The sequence below is a fragment of the Dipodomys ordii genome, unplaced genomic scaffold (genome assembly GCF_000151885.1).
Source record: "Dipodomys ordii isolate 6190 unplaced genomic scaffold, Dord_2.0 Scaffold24, whole genome shotgun sequence".
NCBI classification, from domain to species: domain Eukaryota; kingdom Metazoa; phylum Chordata; class Mammalia; order Rodentia; family Heteromyidae; genus Dipodomys; species Dipodomys ordii.
This window is the reverse complement of record NW_012267240.1, coordinates 15,238,018-15,254,033: the sequence shown is the minus strand read 5'-3', so window position 1 is coordinate 15,254,033 and position 16,016 is coordinate 15,238,018. Positions and strand designations below refer to the sequence as shown.

Below are 16,016 nucleotides of genomic sequence, written 5' to 3'. Positions count from 1 at the left end.
TGTGCATTTAAGCTGGGCAATTGTACACAAGCGGAAAGGAAGTTAGGATTGTACAAAGGTCCCCATCTATTTGTCAATGCTATAGGTAGTTTTAAAACAGAACACAAGGTTACAAATATACGGCTACAAATCACTTAAGATAATGTGCAATTTTCTAAAGGAAGAGTTACGCAAATTCTAAAATGCTGAGCTAACTCCAAACTTTTCTTTTTTGCTGGTCCTGGGGCTTGAACTCTGGGGCTGGGCGCTGTCCCTGAGGTTTTGTTCATGACTAGTACTCTACTACTTGAGCCACAGTACCACTTTTTGGCTTTTTCTGTGATGAATTAGAGATCAATTGAGGCTCAAACTGCAATCCTCAGATCTCATCTTCCTGAGAAGCTAGGGGCTTTCAAACTTTACATTTCAGTGTTACTTTACCAAAACTCCTATGAGATGCATACCTTACTACAAAGCTCAAATTAAAATAAAAAATAAACTATGGACTTCCTCAAAAGTGAATGTGTAAGGCTCAGCCTTGGCCTGACTCTCTTTAGGCTCTTAGAACACAGATTAGTTGAATGCCATTTCCTAATCTAGGATTCATTACTAAACTTAATAATTATAAGTGATATGTCAAAACACCATTCAAATTAAAATTTTAGCTGCATACCAAATGAAAATTAACAGCTCAAAAATTTTTTTTGACTGTGTAAAGTACAAATCAACATCAACAGAAATAGCAAGCACCTACATTCCTAAAGAATCTGAAAAGGCCCTTACTCTATTTGCTCAGGTAGAATTAGTGATTACCAAATACAGATTCTATTAAGAATTGCAGTTGAAAATAAACAGCTTTACAAACTAAAAGTGCCTATTTATGGAAGCATCTATGAAGTAAATTGGTAGTGAAGGTGGGTTTGATTTCCTAGTGGAGTATCTGGAATCTAGACTTTGTTCTTACAGTAACTCAAGCTGTCACAGTTTTCTTAGAAAGCAATGATGATTGCTTGTCTACCTCCTACATGAGTTCATGGCAAGGTTTTGACAAATTATGTTTTAACAGATTATTTCCATGCAAATACCATAATCATTTTTAGACACATTCTCATTTATAGAACAGGCTTATATTTTGAAAGATCAATAATAAGCCACTTTTTTTAGACAGTAGAAGATGAGATAATGTTCTCTGAGGCCTGTATATGCATATGTATGTGTATATGTATATACCTATATACTATATGTGTGTTCATGTACATATATACATGTACATAAATGTGTGGGTGTATATGTGTGTGTGGTTAGCTGGTCTGCACATGTTTGTATTTTTAATTCATGTGTCCAAGGCATAGAACGAAAAATGCTATCTCATGTCTGCCCCACTGTCAGATTCATGAGTAGCCAATAGTAATGGGAGGTGAAATGGCATAGGTAAGGAGAAAAAGATTCCAAAAAAATCTATTTTTTACGTCTCTTTAGATCAATTATCTGCAAGTATTAGGATGAGGGTGACATAGGTTGGCTATCCCCACACCAGCCTTTTGCTGAATGGAAACTAGCTACTCAGAAGCTTGTAAGAATCGTTTACATATGAAAGCTCTGAGAAGACTTGGTTTACTCATATCTCAAAATAAAGGCATGCTATGTTTGTGGGGGGGAAAATCATATTAGTTAGGTGAGCAAATTAGTTTGTAAGCGACTGAAAAGTAAAAATAAAAAATAAGCTTACTTGTTCATCCTCGTACTTCTTACAGCTATGCCACAAAGTGCTATTCAGATGGGAAATTAAATTTTGTCTTTATGACAATTTTTAAGTTATGTCCATATAGAACTATCTCTTCTGAAATAGATGAACAAGTTTTGTTTGCTTTTGTTTTTCTTTTTCTTTCTTTTGTTCAGGTGCCAGTCCATGGCCTGGGGCTTTAAGTCAGGGCCTGGGCGCTGTCCCTGAGTTTTTGTGTTCAAGGTTAATGATAGATCACTTGAGCTACAGCTCCACTTCCAGCTTTTCGATGGTTAATCTGAACTAAATCTCATGGACTTTCCTGCCGAGGCTGGCTTTGGACTGCAATCCTCGGAGCTCAGCCTGTTGAGTAGCTAGGATAACAAGAGTGAGCCACTGGCACTGGTTTCCTTTGCTTTAAAAATTCATTTTATAGTCTTGCTAAGTTGATAGACATAAAAGTTTGTAGATAAAAATTTAGTCAATTTTCTTTCTCTAAAAGAAACACATATTGCATCTCTCAGGATCCAACTCAAATATTGATGATTAGAAACTGATTTAGTACTGGTAATGCAAGACATTCTAATTTTTCTTGGTAAATTAGCAAAATAAAATTGAATAAATCATTGATTCAAGAATTTTCAAAAAGGATATATATTTATCCAAGTCTCCTACTTATGACAAATGTCTACTTAAAAGCCTTATTAGTTTCAGTGTCTTCTTTTATTGAGTCCTTCTGAGCATCTCCTTGTATGATCTCTTTTTGAACAAACTCATTCACTCATAGTTTCCATTTTTGGTTCTAGAACTTTCATTAAACATAGGACTATATTAAAAAAAGCATACACAGTTCTATTTATGGTTTTGGAATATTTAGGGTTGTTATACTGGGAGTCTTGTGATACCTCTGAATCATTTCAAATCAAAATTAAAAAAGTCTATATTTTGAAAACTTGTTCAAAAACTTTGGGAAGATGCCACTTTATCCATCATGCCACTCCATATTGCATGCTATTACTCATTCTATTCTGCAAGGACTTTCTCTGTCATAATGTAACTAATATCAGTAAAGGGAAACATGTCCCCTCATATACCCTAAAACAGGCACTGATAAGTGAATATATATGGCAGTACTCTCTAATGTGACGTAATTTTTTTTCAATTTGTGATATTGTTATTTATAAAATAAAAACATCTAAAAGGGGGCTGAATGGGGCTACATACAAGCAGAAAACAATGCGTGCCTTAATCTTTCAGTAGGTACGCCATAGGAAACTGTTCAACTCATTCTCTAAAATAAAACTGCAAGCCTCTTTATTCCCCAAACTCCTGTTTCCTGTTTTTCTACTCAGGCCAAGTACTTTATGGGCTTTTTCCTGTTAGACATTGCCATTTCCAGCTCATGTTCACAGACTCATCACCTTTTCTTCATTTAGTTTCCATTTACCAATGGGATCTTTCTCGAGTTTTCATTACTAAATTCAGTTTATATTTCTTTGAATCTTGTATTGTACTTTGAATTTTATGTTAAATTTTATTTAAAATTATTACTTCTAAAACTATGGTTTGTTAAGTTCGACACTTACCTCAACATATATTAAAAACATTCAGGGTCAATAATTACTCATTCTTATCTTCCTCAAAGAATTCAAAGTAGTAAGAGAGAGGTTATAGGCTGCCACCTTTCAGAAGTTAATGCAGTATGGGTGCTGGCTTACTCTAAGGCTTTTCTCAGTAGTTTGAAAATGTGAGGATATTAGTCTTTTACTTTCTTTTTTCCCAGAGCTGAGAACCGAACTCAGGGCCTTGCGCTTGCCAGGCAGGTGCTCTTCCACTGAGCTAACCCCCCAGCCCTAGTCTTTTACTTTCTTATCTAAATAATCAGTAAAACACTACCAATTGTTTAAAGCTATAATTAATTCCAAGAGGAAATAAACTATTATGTTTTGTAAGTTAAGAAAAGATAATGAAGCAAAGATGACAACTCAATCAAACACATCAGTAAAATCAAGAGCAACAGTTAACTTGAGGGATGGAGAGAAGACAACTCAAGATTATAAAGATCTACTCAGACTATAAAATGCCACAGAGAAAAGTGCTTTCTATAACATTAATAATTTAATATGTATGATGACTTTAAGAAATACACTTATTCTCTTTTGACAGCTAAGAAAGCAAATTTATACCAAACTCACTTAAACTTCTAATAAGTGGGGTGAGGAAAGATGTAATCCTAGAAGCTGCAGGATTCATATTTTCAGGGTAAAGGAGATCCCAATGGTAAAAGGTTTAAAGTAAAGTGAATTCACAAAGAACAATTTACTCAAGAGCTGACAAGGACTTCAGCGATAGTACATAAAACTTAAGTGTGTAGTGTTACCTAAGTGCATGAATACAGAGGTGGTCAAGTTCACCAAGCTTATGGTGACCTAGTGGCCATTTTAACGATTTTTTGTTGTTGGTGGTGGTGGTCATGGGGATTGAAATCAGGGTCTGGGTGCTGTCCCTGAGTTTTTTTCACTCAAGGTAACTGCTCTACCTCTTTGAGCCATAGCAACACTTCCAATTTTCTGGTAATTAATTGGAAATAAGAGTCTTAGGAACTTTCCTGCCTGGGATGGCATTGAACTGTGATTCTCAGATCTGTCTTCTGAGTAACTAGGACTATAGGTATGAGCTACTGCCACCCAGCTATGTCAATGATCTAAATTAAGTGTGAACTTTGCAAAGCTATAGATAAGCTTGGTTTCAAAGGAGAATGATAAAGCTGATATTCTTTCACATCCTTATCCTGGCCTAATCACAAAGAAATATTCTACATCTCTTTATTATTTAAGATTCACTTGGATGAGTGAAGAAAAAAGAATATTTGACATTTTTTTTTAAAAGCAGTGCTGGGCTCAGTGGCCTTGCATGCATGAGGCCCTGGGTTTGATTTCTCAGCTGGAAGTGGCACTGTGGCTCAAGTGGTGACAACGTGCAAGCCCAGAGTTCAGGCCCCACAACTGACACACACACACACACACACACACACACACACACAAAGCAGTGCTGGGGTTTGAACTCAGGGTCTCATGACTGTTAGTTAGGAACTCTTTCTGAGTCATATTTCCCAATTTGATTCTTGACCTCTGAAATTTATTATTAAACAGGGAAAATACTACCTTCTGGAGAAAGTCTTTGAAAAGTCACCCTAACTCAAGACCCTAAGAAACAAATACCTTATTAACATGGAAGAACCCTACTAGCACTTAGGTGTTCTTTTTTTTCAGGGGGGCAGGGGAGGGACTAAGGGAGTTCCATTTCTATTTCTATTATTTCCTTGAAAAATTTTTAAGAAATGCAACCTACATTTTGTTCAACAATATAGTTAAACTTTCTGAATAAAACATAGGGGAGCGTCAATATATTTCCAATATATAGAGATATAAAATAGAATTAATTAAAAAAATCTTTTACCTTCTGGATCATAAGTTTGAAAAATTCTCCTAGCTTGTTCTGAAGGAGCTTCAGGGGCAACTAAAGCCATGTCCTGGAAAGACAAAATGCATGCTGTCAACAAGCTACAGACAGACGGCTGTAGAAACAAAACACACGAGGATGAATGAAGAAATGATGGCCTGTGGAGATAGAAGACTGAGCTGCATCTGTATCACAAGACTGTGACCAGGGAAGTCACAAACGCTAGGTCTTAATTTTACATCTGAAAAAATGAGAATTTTTCAACTACAAAAAGTCATGGTGAGAATTACAAGTGTTTTATACTGATACTTGAAAAGCTTAACACTGCATAGATAATTGCTATAAAAATGCAATTCCCCCAAAACAAATGGTTTATACATTCATTTTATATTTCTGGATACATAAAAAGTAATATAGTTTAAAATATATCCTGGCTTTAAAGCAGTTTTCAAAGCTGTTTTGAAAACGGGAGATTTTGTAGGGAGAATGTGCTTATATAGATGAAAACCATCACGTCAGTAGGCACAACTGAGGCATGATCTGAATGGTAATATCTGGGACATTCAGTTTAATTCCTGAAAAACAATGCTCATTTCAGTAAGCATGACTGAGCAATACACCTAACTTCAAGTTCTACGTGTCTAGAATTTTAAGTCTTCTAAACTCAAAGAAAGATCTGAAGGCGGAATTTCTTTTCCTGATAAAAAAATTCCCAGAGACTATTACTTTTCATTCAAATTCTAAAACACAAAAATTCAATGTTTTCTTCTGATTATTTTAGTAAGGTTTATTTCTCATATCCTATAGTCAATACATAATCCTGTTTGGAAGTCCTAGGCCTTTTGTATTTGGATGGGCATCTCTGTCTTCAGTTTCTACCATCATTGTTGTTAATTTTTATTGTAAAGGCCTTCAATTCTTAGTTTAGTTTATTCCCAGTTTTAATCTTTTTGAAACTATTATCAGCTTATTATTATTGGTATACTGACATATGACTGAATTTTTAATGTTGATTTTGTATCCTGGTACTTGGCCAGGACCTATCAGATGTAAGAGTTTGGGGTGGTGGTTTTAAAATTCTTTAAGGATAGGCAATATGCTGAGAAAGACTTACAGACTAGAACATATTTGCAATTCTATCAGTTAAGGGGTTAATGTTCAAAATATGTAAGAGGCTCAACTAGTAAAAATAAAATCCTAATTTTTAAAAATGAGCAAGATACCACAGTAGATATTTCTCAAAAACATACAATGGCACAAAGGTACATAAAAAATTCTCAGTATTATAAATCATTTAGGAAAACAAGAAGTAAAGCCACAATCATCTCATACCCGTCAGAATTGGTTTTACCAAAAAGACAAGGATTAACAAACGTTGGAAAGGAGGGATAATTAAAGAGAGTCTTTGTGTGCTGTTAGGAACAAATATAGGTTAGTCCTACAATGAAAGAAAATGGAAGGGAAGTTCTTTGAAAACTTAAAAAGAGAATTACAGTAAGATCCAACAATCCCACTTTTGGATACTTAAAAAATTTGGGATCAAGCTAGGCGTCTATGGCTCACAACTGTAATCCTAGTTATTCAAAAGGCTGAAATCTGAGGATTGCAGTTTGAAGCCACCCTGAGTAGGAAAGTTCATGAGACTTATCTCTAATAAACCATTTTTTCAAAAGAAAACAAAAGCCAGAAGGTGAGTTGTGGCTCAAGTAGAAGAACCTTGAGCAAAAGAAGTTCAGCACCAGCACCAGGACTGGCACAAAACAACAACAAAAATTTGGGATCAAAAGATGTCTGAATTCCCATGTTCAATGCAGCACTATTCATGTAGCCAAGTTAGGGACCAAGATAAATATCCTTCTACAGATTAATGGATAAAGAAAATGTGGAATATACAGATAATGGAATACTACTCGGTCTTAGAAATGAAGGAAATCCTGTCACTTGCAACAACATGGATAAAGCTGAAGAACATTATATGCTAAGTGAAGTCAGGCACTGAGAGACAAATATTCTTGTTCTCATTTATATGTGAAATTTAAAACAACCAAAACTCGTAGAGTACAATTGTAGTTATAGAGGTCAGGATGGGGTGGATTCTCAATTGAATTCTGAATTTGCTATGCAAATATTAAATAAACTTAACATTAATATTTTATAATCCAAAGTCAAAATATTTCAATGAGAAGTATTGTAACTTCTATTTTTATCTTATTATATGTAAAGGGAACAAATTATAAAAGATGAAGTAAAATAGACATTCTATGTAATAACTAAGTATGAAGAACTGAAAAACGGTAGAACTAATAAACAAGGGATAAAAAGGAGTCTACCCCTTAAAGAGTTTCTATTTCACAGACTACTAGAGAAATTCCATAGTGTAACTGTCTACACACCTATAGTTTATTTCTTTTATCTTATCTTTACCACCACCCCAAGCCTATCAGGTAGTAGAGAAAGGTTTAGATTATGACCTTAAATGCATAAACTGATTAAAGAGGAAAATATATTATTAGTGATTAGCATTAAAACTAAATTAAAACACTCCCCCACAACTATTAAATTATAATTAAGCAATCAGATGCCAATGATTGATTCTCCTATTCAAGTAAGCAAGATTACTTGTGTTTTCATTATCCTTAGTTGTATCTTTTCCAAGAAAATTTCAGCATATGAAACTTTCTTGGGTACCACAGAAGGAAAATATCTTAAACATAAGAGCAAAATATTTAAATACTGCTTTAGTAGTTAAGCTCAGACTCACCATCAAATTTATCTATATTCTAAAAGCAATTCTCTACATTAGTCTGACACACTCAGGTGTGCTGGTCACAGGAATATTAAACAATTTATTTTCAGCCAGGTTACAGGGACTGCTGAACAATACAGCTTTAAAAATATCTAACCTCACCCCATCTTCAGTTAATTAGCAAAGTGCTGTAGAAGAGAGGAAATGAAAACCAACAAGCTACAATGGGACGATCTAATAACCTACATTCATGAATCACGTATCTCTTACATGTACTCTCTGTGTTATCACTATAATCATCCACTAATTACCATAAACCCTTCAAAATGTTGTAATTTTAGCTAAAAAGTCTAAATATGTTCTGAAATGTAAGGCCTATGTTGGGTAGTCATTAATTCATTACTGAGAAGGTCTTTTATTCATTATACCTTTCATCACTATCAAGATCATCAGCTTTCATGAATAATCAAAGACTTTCCAAGAACCTTACTTAAGTTCAGGAATGATTGAACATATAAGTGTTATTATGGAGTGCCATGAACAGACCCACCCCCTAAAAAAAGACAAAAGTCAATGTTTCTCTGGTCAGATTTCACCTTAAAATCACTTCATCTGTTTTATACTGACTCTGTTTTATACTTTACAGATGTTTAGGGAACTATTAATAAATAGACTTTATCAAACGTTCTCAACATATATCATTATATTTAGGGAAGCTCCCTATTTTCTTATTTTTTTCCTATTCTTTTCCAAACAATGTACAAAAGCCTCAGGCTATGTCCACTATCTCTATAGCAGCTCACTGTTAAAGTAGCACTAATTTGTCCTGTATTAGCCAAGGTACCAGGAGAGGAAACAATCTTTTAAAGTTCTTGCTTCAAAATAATATAAGCTCAAAATGCACAAATGGAAATACAGTAATAGGATAAAATGCTTTGGATGGATATGAGCTACTCTTATCATACGATTAAGAGTGGTTTATTAATGAGAAGTCTTTTCATTAATTTGCTTTTCAGTCATGCCTTAGATATTCATGTTTAGCCTTCCATATCAAGACAGATACTCATATAGGAAAGATGACTTAGGAATAAACGCAGTTAATTTAAATTGCTGATATCTGACCCCCCGCCAGTCTTTTCTTCCATTTTACTTTCCTAGCACAATTAGAAATGGTTTACATAGTAAAAACCAGTTACTATGTCCTAAATGTAACTTCCACATATCACATCTTGTTTTTTTGCTTTACCTTTTCCCCTAACCGGTAATATAACTCATGCTTTAAACTTCTGTAAGCTGAATCATGACTTTTCATTCATTTGTCAGTTCTCTTGTGCCAATTTCTCCACTTTCTAGTCTCTACTCTTTAGCAAAATGATTATTTTTTTGTTTTCCTAAGAGAAGGAAGCAGTTAAAATCACAGCGCAGGAATCAAGAGAGTTAGTTAGAACCTGGTCTTTGTATTCATTAGTTTAAAGATGTGAATTGTAATTGGTAACAAACAGTAAAATATAGAAGAAAGTGGTATTTATCTCACAGGAATAATTACTTTACAAGTTAAATGGGGAATGAATGTAAGATACTTAATGATGTACACAATGCTCAGTCAATTACTATATTTTAAATTATCAATAAATATTAATGATTAATATACTGTATTTCAACAGTATTTTATTACAATGTCAAATATTTGCTAAATGGGTATTGTAGGTAAACAGATCAATCAGGTACTGTCAATAAGAAGACAAGAACAGTAACAAGATGAAAGTAGAAGAATCAGCAATGCAAAAGATGTCAATTGCAGACCATAGATGCCTACTGGCATTTTTATAAACCACGAGTGCATAATAAGTATTATTTGAGACAGAGCATGCATATGCACACACATACCAACAACCAAACTTAAGACGTACAATGTATGAATACCTCTATGTGCTATCACTGAAAGTTAATTTTCTTTAAACAATGACTTAGATTATACTATAAGGAAAAATGAATTTACCAGGTGCCAGTGACTTAGGTCTGTAATCCCAGATACTCAGGAGGCTGATCTGAGGATTGTGGTTCAAAGTCAGCCAAGACAGGAAAAGTACAGACTCTTAACTCCAATTAACCACTCAAAAACCAGAAGTAGTGCTGAACCTCAACGTGGTAGAGCACTAGCGCTGAGCAAAAGAAGCTCAGGGACAGAGCCCAGGGCCAAAGTTCAAGCAAAAGAAAAAAGAAAACGAAATACTAAGGACCGAGGGTTTCTTCTAGGAATCAGAATAACTTCACTGACATGACTAAAAAATAACTAAAAAACAAAAAAACAAACCAAATACCAAAAAACTCAGAGTACAAAATCTAGTTATACAGCTATAGCTGCATGAGCACATATAAGATTGTAAAAAGAACATAAAAAGCAATATATGTTGTCTTTAAAGAGGCAAAAACATTTACATGTTTTTAAAGATTTTGCTTAAAAATAATGAAGCATGAAAAGTTACAAACATGATCATAACTCCAAATCATCAAGATTAGCCCAAAGTGTGTTAAGCAGGTAGAAAAATTTGTGTCTAAAAAGACAAACATTTGTAATACTGAAATAATTGAAAGTGGATGGTAGAATTGTACTCAAACTTTCTCAGTATTTAACATGACTACCTCGGTTATCATTTTTTTGTTATTCTTATTTTAGAAGACATGTGTGAAGTCACACAAGTTATGATTTGTTAAAACTGATTTATTAATCTCTCAAATTTATTACTCCTGCGTAGTAAATAAGGAATGAAATCTAAGTGTATACACAAACACTAAAATTAATGTAAGGTAGATGGGGTGACTAAACATTAATATTTGAGAGAAAAATGCTGTAAAATGTCTATGAAGTGATATTTAAATTCCATGAGGTTTGCCAATAATTAAAGATGCAAAAAGATCAATTGTCTTAGTGAAGATAAAAGCTACAGAGAGCATTATAATATTCTGAAACACTATTGATAAGTAGAGAAAAGCACAATCGTTAAAGCAGAACTGTGCAGTTTTCAAACACATAACTGAAGGCATCTACCATCTAATTGCAGCGGTGTTCTGTGTGTTACACCAGGTAACACACAAAGCACTTGCTCTACAGAGCTGATTCTGCCCCAGACGCCCAGTAACAGACACCACTGTAAGTTCTTACCCTGTTGGCTCACCCAACAGTGAAATGCCTTGTTTCTTCTTCTCATTAAATTCAATGTCTTTTTGTAGTTCATGTTTAGATCATAATGTGTTTTCATGTGTTCTTACAAGAGAGGAAAAGTGCTTTATCATTGAAAAGGTTAAAGGTGATGCTAGGCACACACAGTGTCCTTTATAACCACTGCTAGAGGATAAAAAAGGATGTAAAACTCATCCCTACTTCAAAAGGAAATCTGAAATGGATTACCAAGGAAATTAGTCACTGATGTTTAGAAGATGAAACTAGATGCCACATAGACAGGTTCCAATGATTTCTATATGGGGTCAACAGCTGTCACTCCCTACTGAGATTCAAATACATGGTCACAACTAAAAACAAACATGTCTGCTATAATACATAGTTCTATGTATATATTAAATGTTATGAAATTATACATCAATTGTGTATATATACATACATTCATAAATTGTTTCATATAGATTATTTTATAATATATAATTTCTCAAGACCCATGCCCAGAGCATGCTGCTTCTCAATACACCCACCTAAAGGTTTTACTCTGCCATAACTCAGATAAGCTGTCTGGAGATTGCTCCACCCAACCTAAGACGAATTAAGTTTCCTTCTTTGAAGAGATCTATTTAGTTACTGAATTTCACCTCAATCACAGCTTCTTTTAGAAGGTTCTGTGGGAATTTTGCTGCTTACTGACTTTGGAGTTCCTGTAAGGTTCCTGCAATTAGGTTCTGTTATGTTTTCCCCTTATCGTAACTATGAATTGACACTGGATACCTTGTGTGCATTTCTCAAGCACCTAATGTACTATGTGAAAGAATACAATGCAAGCTTTGTTGTTTTACAGTCTGATGTTTAGTTTATAAGATCACTTTGAGGGAGAAAATTCAGATGATGTATAAAAGATGGGATAGGTTAAATTTTAAAAATTCAGAAAAATACTTCATAAAAGTTGAAAATCTCGGGGCTGGGAAGGTGGCTCAGTGGTAGAGTGCTTGCCTTGAATGCCTGAGGCCCTGGGTTCGATTCCTCAGCACCACATAAAAAAAAAAAAAAAGCCAGAAGTGGCGCTGTGGCTCAAGTGGTAGAGCGCTAGCCTTGAGCTGAAGAGCTCAGGGACAGCGCCCAGGCCCAGAGTTCAGGCCCCACGACTGGACCCAAAAAAAAAAAAAAAAAAAAAGTTGAAAATCTCTAATAAAAGATCAACCTGAAATTTTACAGCATGCTCATAAAAGTATTTTCAAATAAATTGATTTTCAAATAAACTGACTTGTGAAAAAATCTCTTCCACTCTCATGAATGTATTTAGCAATTAAAAAATATGTTAGAAAGAATGTTACAATAAAATTGAAAAGCTAAGCGTGGGCTACCATTAGACATCTCAAATATGAAGCAATAATGATTAAGGAAATGGTTGAGCACATGAGTGTACTCTTAAAAAAAAATCAAACTGTTCATCTCAAAAAAACAAACTCAAAACACAGTTAAAAGGTTATTTCACTGAAGAAAAGCCATTTTTTCTTTATCCATCCTCAAATCATGAAAGTAAATCTTAAATAGAAAATATGACTTTGCCGGGTGCCGGTGGCCGTAGCTACTTAGGAGGCTGAGATCTGAGGATCGTGGTTCAAAGCCAGCCTGGGCAAGAAAGTCCATGAGACTCTTATCTCAAATAAACCACTCAGAAAACTGGAAGTGGCACTGTGGCTCAAGTGGTAGAGCACTAGCCTTGAGCTGAAGAGCTTGGGACAGCGTTCAGGCCCAGAGTTCAAGCTCCATGACTGACATTAAAAAAAAGAAAGAAAGAAAGAAAATATGACATGTAGAAAAAATGGACCTATGAAAGCTGTGGGCAGGGATGGGAGGGACAAACTGGGGGAAAGGAAAAGAAAGGGTGACACTGTCCACAGAAAGAAATGTACTACCACCAGACTTAGAAAATGATGGCTCCTCAGTCAAACACCTTAGTAGTAACAATAAAATTACTTAAAAAAAGAAAATAATTTGACAATGCTCATTTATAAATACTCATCACAGCTGTTTTATAGAATATTGGTGTTAGTGATGAGCTCTTCTATGTTATTATATGCTATAATTGTTATTAAGAACTATTTCTTGTAAGCTCAGAGACTACATTAGTTTATGTTCCATTGCTGTAAAATACTCGAGGCTGGGAATTGGTAAACAAAAAGGGTTTGTTTGGCTGACAGTTTTGAACAGAAAGTCCAAGCTTAGATAGCTGTGGTGGGGCTTTTTTTTTTTCGTTTGCTTTGCAACATGGTGGAGTGGGAAAAGAAGCTGCTGCATACAAACACTTCTGCATCAGCAAGTGATGTGGCCTCAATTTATTATGACCTCTCCTATCCTTTAAAAGCAGGGTTTGAACACAGGGCCTCATGCATGCATGCTTGCAGGTTCTCCACCACTTGGTGATGGAGTTTGGATAAATGGATTCTAACTGCTCTTGCTAGTGCTATATTTCAATTAAAAAAATAAACAGTATTTACATGAAGTACCACACAGAGTAACAGATCTTCTCCCTTCATTACTTCTGGAGGGAAATACAAGAAGGAAGCAATGTCAGCACAGCCACAGTGTAGTTCTACCTGTCTTTCATCTCCAGCTCCACTTTCATGAAAAGTACAAGTAGTGAATAACCTGTTTTAACCATGGGTGAGAAGATTTAACAATGGCAAAACTCCTAAGTACACAACTTTCTATGGCACTGTGGTAACCATTAGCAGCAAGTACTACATTAGATATTTCTACACCTCAGCTAACAAGTTCAACACTTCACCAAGTTCTGACATTTTACCTCAGGAATCAGCCTCTCAAATTCATGTACTTTGCTGGACCAAGTTAAACTTCCTGCTTACCTGACATATGACAAAAGTCTTACTTGGATGTATTTCATAGATTATCCTGCATATCTGCTGTTGATTTTCACCAGGCTGGTCTCACTCTTCTCAGGATAAAGAGCAATGTAGAGGGCCTACTTTCATAGCCTCACTTCATACCTCACTCCCTAATTCTAGGGCCTCCCACTCTTCTTTCAGTTTCTTCTTACCATATTCCTTACCTGGCCATTTGTTTCTTCCACTTGCCATGGAGCAAATGCTCTCCCCGCACCCTTGCACCAGTTTTATCCTACGGATGCCTCTTCAGTGCTCATTTTAGATACTGACTGTTCAAGGAAACATTCCAAATTTACAAATCTAAGATAAATTAAAGTTTTTCTGGTATCCATCACACTTGTAATTTTGTCTGGTAGCCTCCCTCCAAATTGAATGTCTCATCTACCTTTGCTCACCATTGCATTCTCAACATGTGACATAGGCTACTCACAAACTATGTCTTGTCAACATTTCATAAGTGGCTATGAATAAATGAAGTCTTTGGCAACACTTTATCAATACAGTGCATGATTCCATTGCTTTTCACAGGCATTTCACAACACTAAATTATAGGTTGTCTAGAAAAATCTAAACATTGCTTTTTAACTTAACTGTAACCAAAGAAGTCAGCACATGATACACATATCAAGTTTTATGGAATAGTCTTATATTTTTATAGAAACTATAAAAATAGTTTATAGTTTATTTATAAAAAGCTGTCTGTTTCAGTCTATGGAACACATAACCAAGTAAAAACACTCACCAAAACCAACAAAACTCAAAACAGCAACAAAAAAACCCATGGACAAAAGTGTTGTTTAAGTGTAGAAATATTAAAGAATAACCAGAGAATGAGTGGATCTTGTCACAATTCCAAGAACAGCAAAATATCCAGTAGTTTCTACATGGCAAAATACAGCCATACTACTTTATATTTACAAGCATGTAAAGTTAGACCTAATAAATGTTACTATCACTCTAATTTACTATGTACATAATCTTCCAGTTTTGTTTTTATTTTAAAAAGAAAATCTACCTGATCTCAAAGAAAAAACTGATCTGCAAACGAGTTTACTAGTACCATGTTTAAACAATCCAAATCTAGTGTCTGAAAAAGAAATCAACTACGCACTTAAAAGTTTCAGAAAGAGTCATGAGATGTGTTTGAAGAGGCTTTCAATATCACTGGAACTCAAATGTGGAAAATTCATGCATAAACTTTATTCATTCAACCAATGAATCCTCTACCCACGGGGCTAGACTATATAGCAAATCCTGAGAACGCAAGGTCTGTATCAACAGAATTGTTAGTAGTATCAAATTAAACCTGTCTAAATATGCAATAACAATACAAAAGATTCCTAAGATTTGTAATAATCTGAAACTTTACCACTAAATCTCTATTAAACACACTATGAATATATGTATTTCCTGACATGTCTGTCTGTAATTTCAGGGATAGAAATAAAAACAGATTTAATTTCTTGTGTGATTTACATGGCATAGACAAAAATTATGTTTCGCCAGGCTTATGCCTGTGTTTATCTCTTATGGACACTGTCTCTAATAAAACATTTCATTGCATTTGTCTGGAATCTATAAATAAGATGAATGAGACACAGTTCTGTCTGTCCTACACTAGGCTTTTTTCCTACACTGATGCACGCAAAACAGTATTTTACTATTAGATTTTGAGCTATTTTCTAAGAAGATATAAATAAAAATTTTATATCCTTCTTAGATAAAAACAAGTAAAAACTTAATTCAATTGTTTCTTAAAGCAATAACAGAAGTCATTTCTAAAAAGAGCCAAAAGCAAGAGCTCTAAAGCTGGAAAAGGTAAAGCAGTTATAAATAAATCATAGGAAGTCTTAGTGAAATGAGTCCAAAATTATAATAATATAACAATGTGTTCAGTATTAATTTTTGGAGTAATATATTTATTAGTGGTAACAGATAATCCTTCACAAAAACAAAACTAAAGATGAACTTGTAATATTTATTTGCCCAATGTCATACTCTGTAAGAACAGTC

At 34.5% G+C, this 16,016-nt stretch overlaps 1 protein-coding gene across 1 annotated transcript in view; it reads right to left on the bottom strand.

Moving 5' to 3' along the window:
- Fam188a (family with sequence similarity 188, member A) overlaps positions 1 to 16,016 on the bottom strand; it is a 64,197-nt gene that overhangs the window by 12,321 nt on the left and 35,860 nt on the right. Inside the window, exon 11 of the mRNA XM_013014708.1 lies at positions 5,162 to 5,234. Coding sequence (XP_012870162.1) covers positions 5,162 to 5,234 — 73 coding nt within the window. The remainder of the gene's footprint in view (positions 1 to 5,161; positions 5,235 to 16,016) is intronic.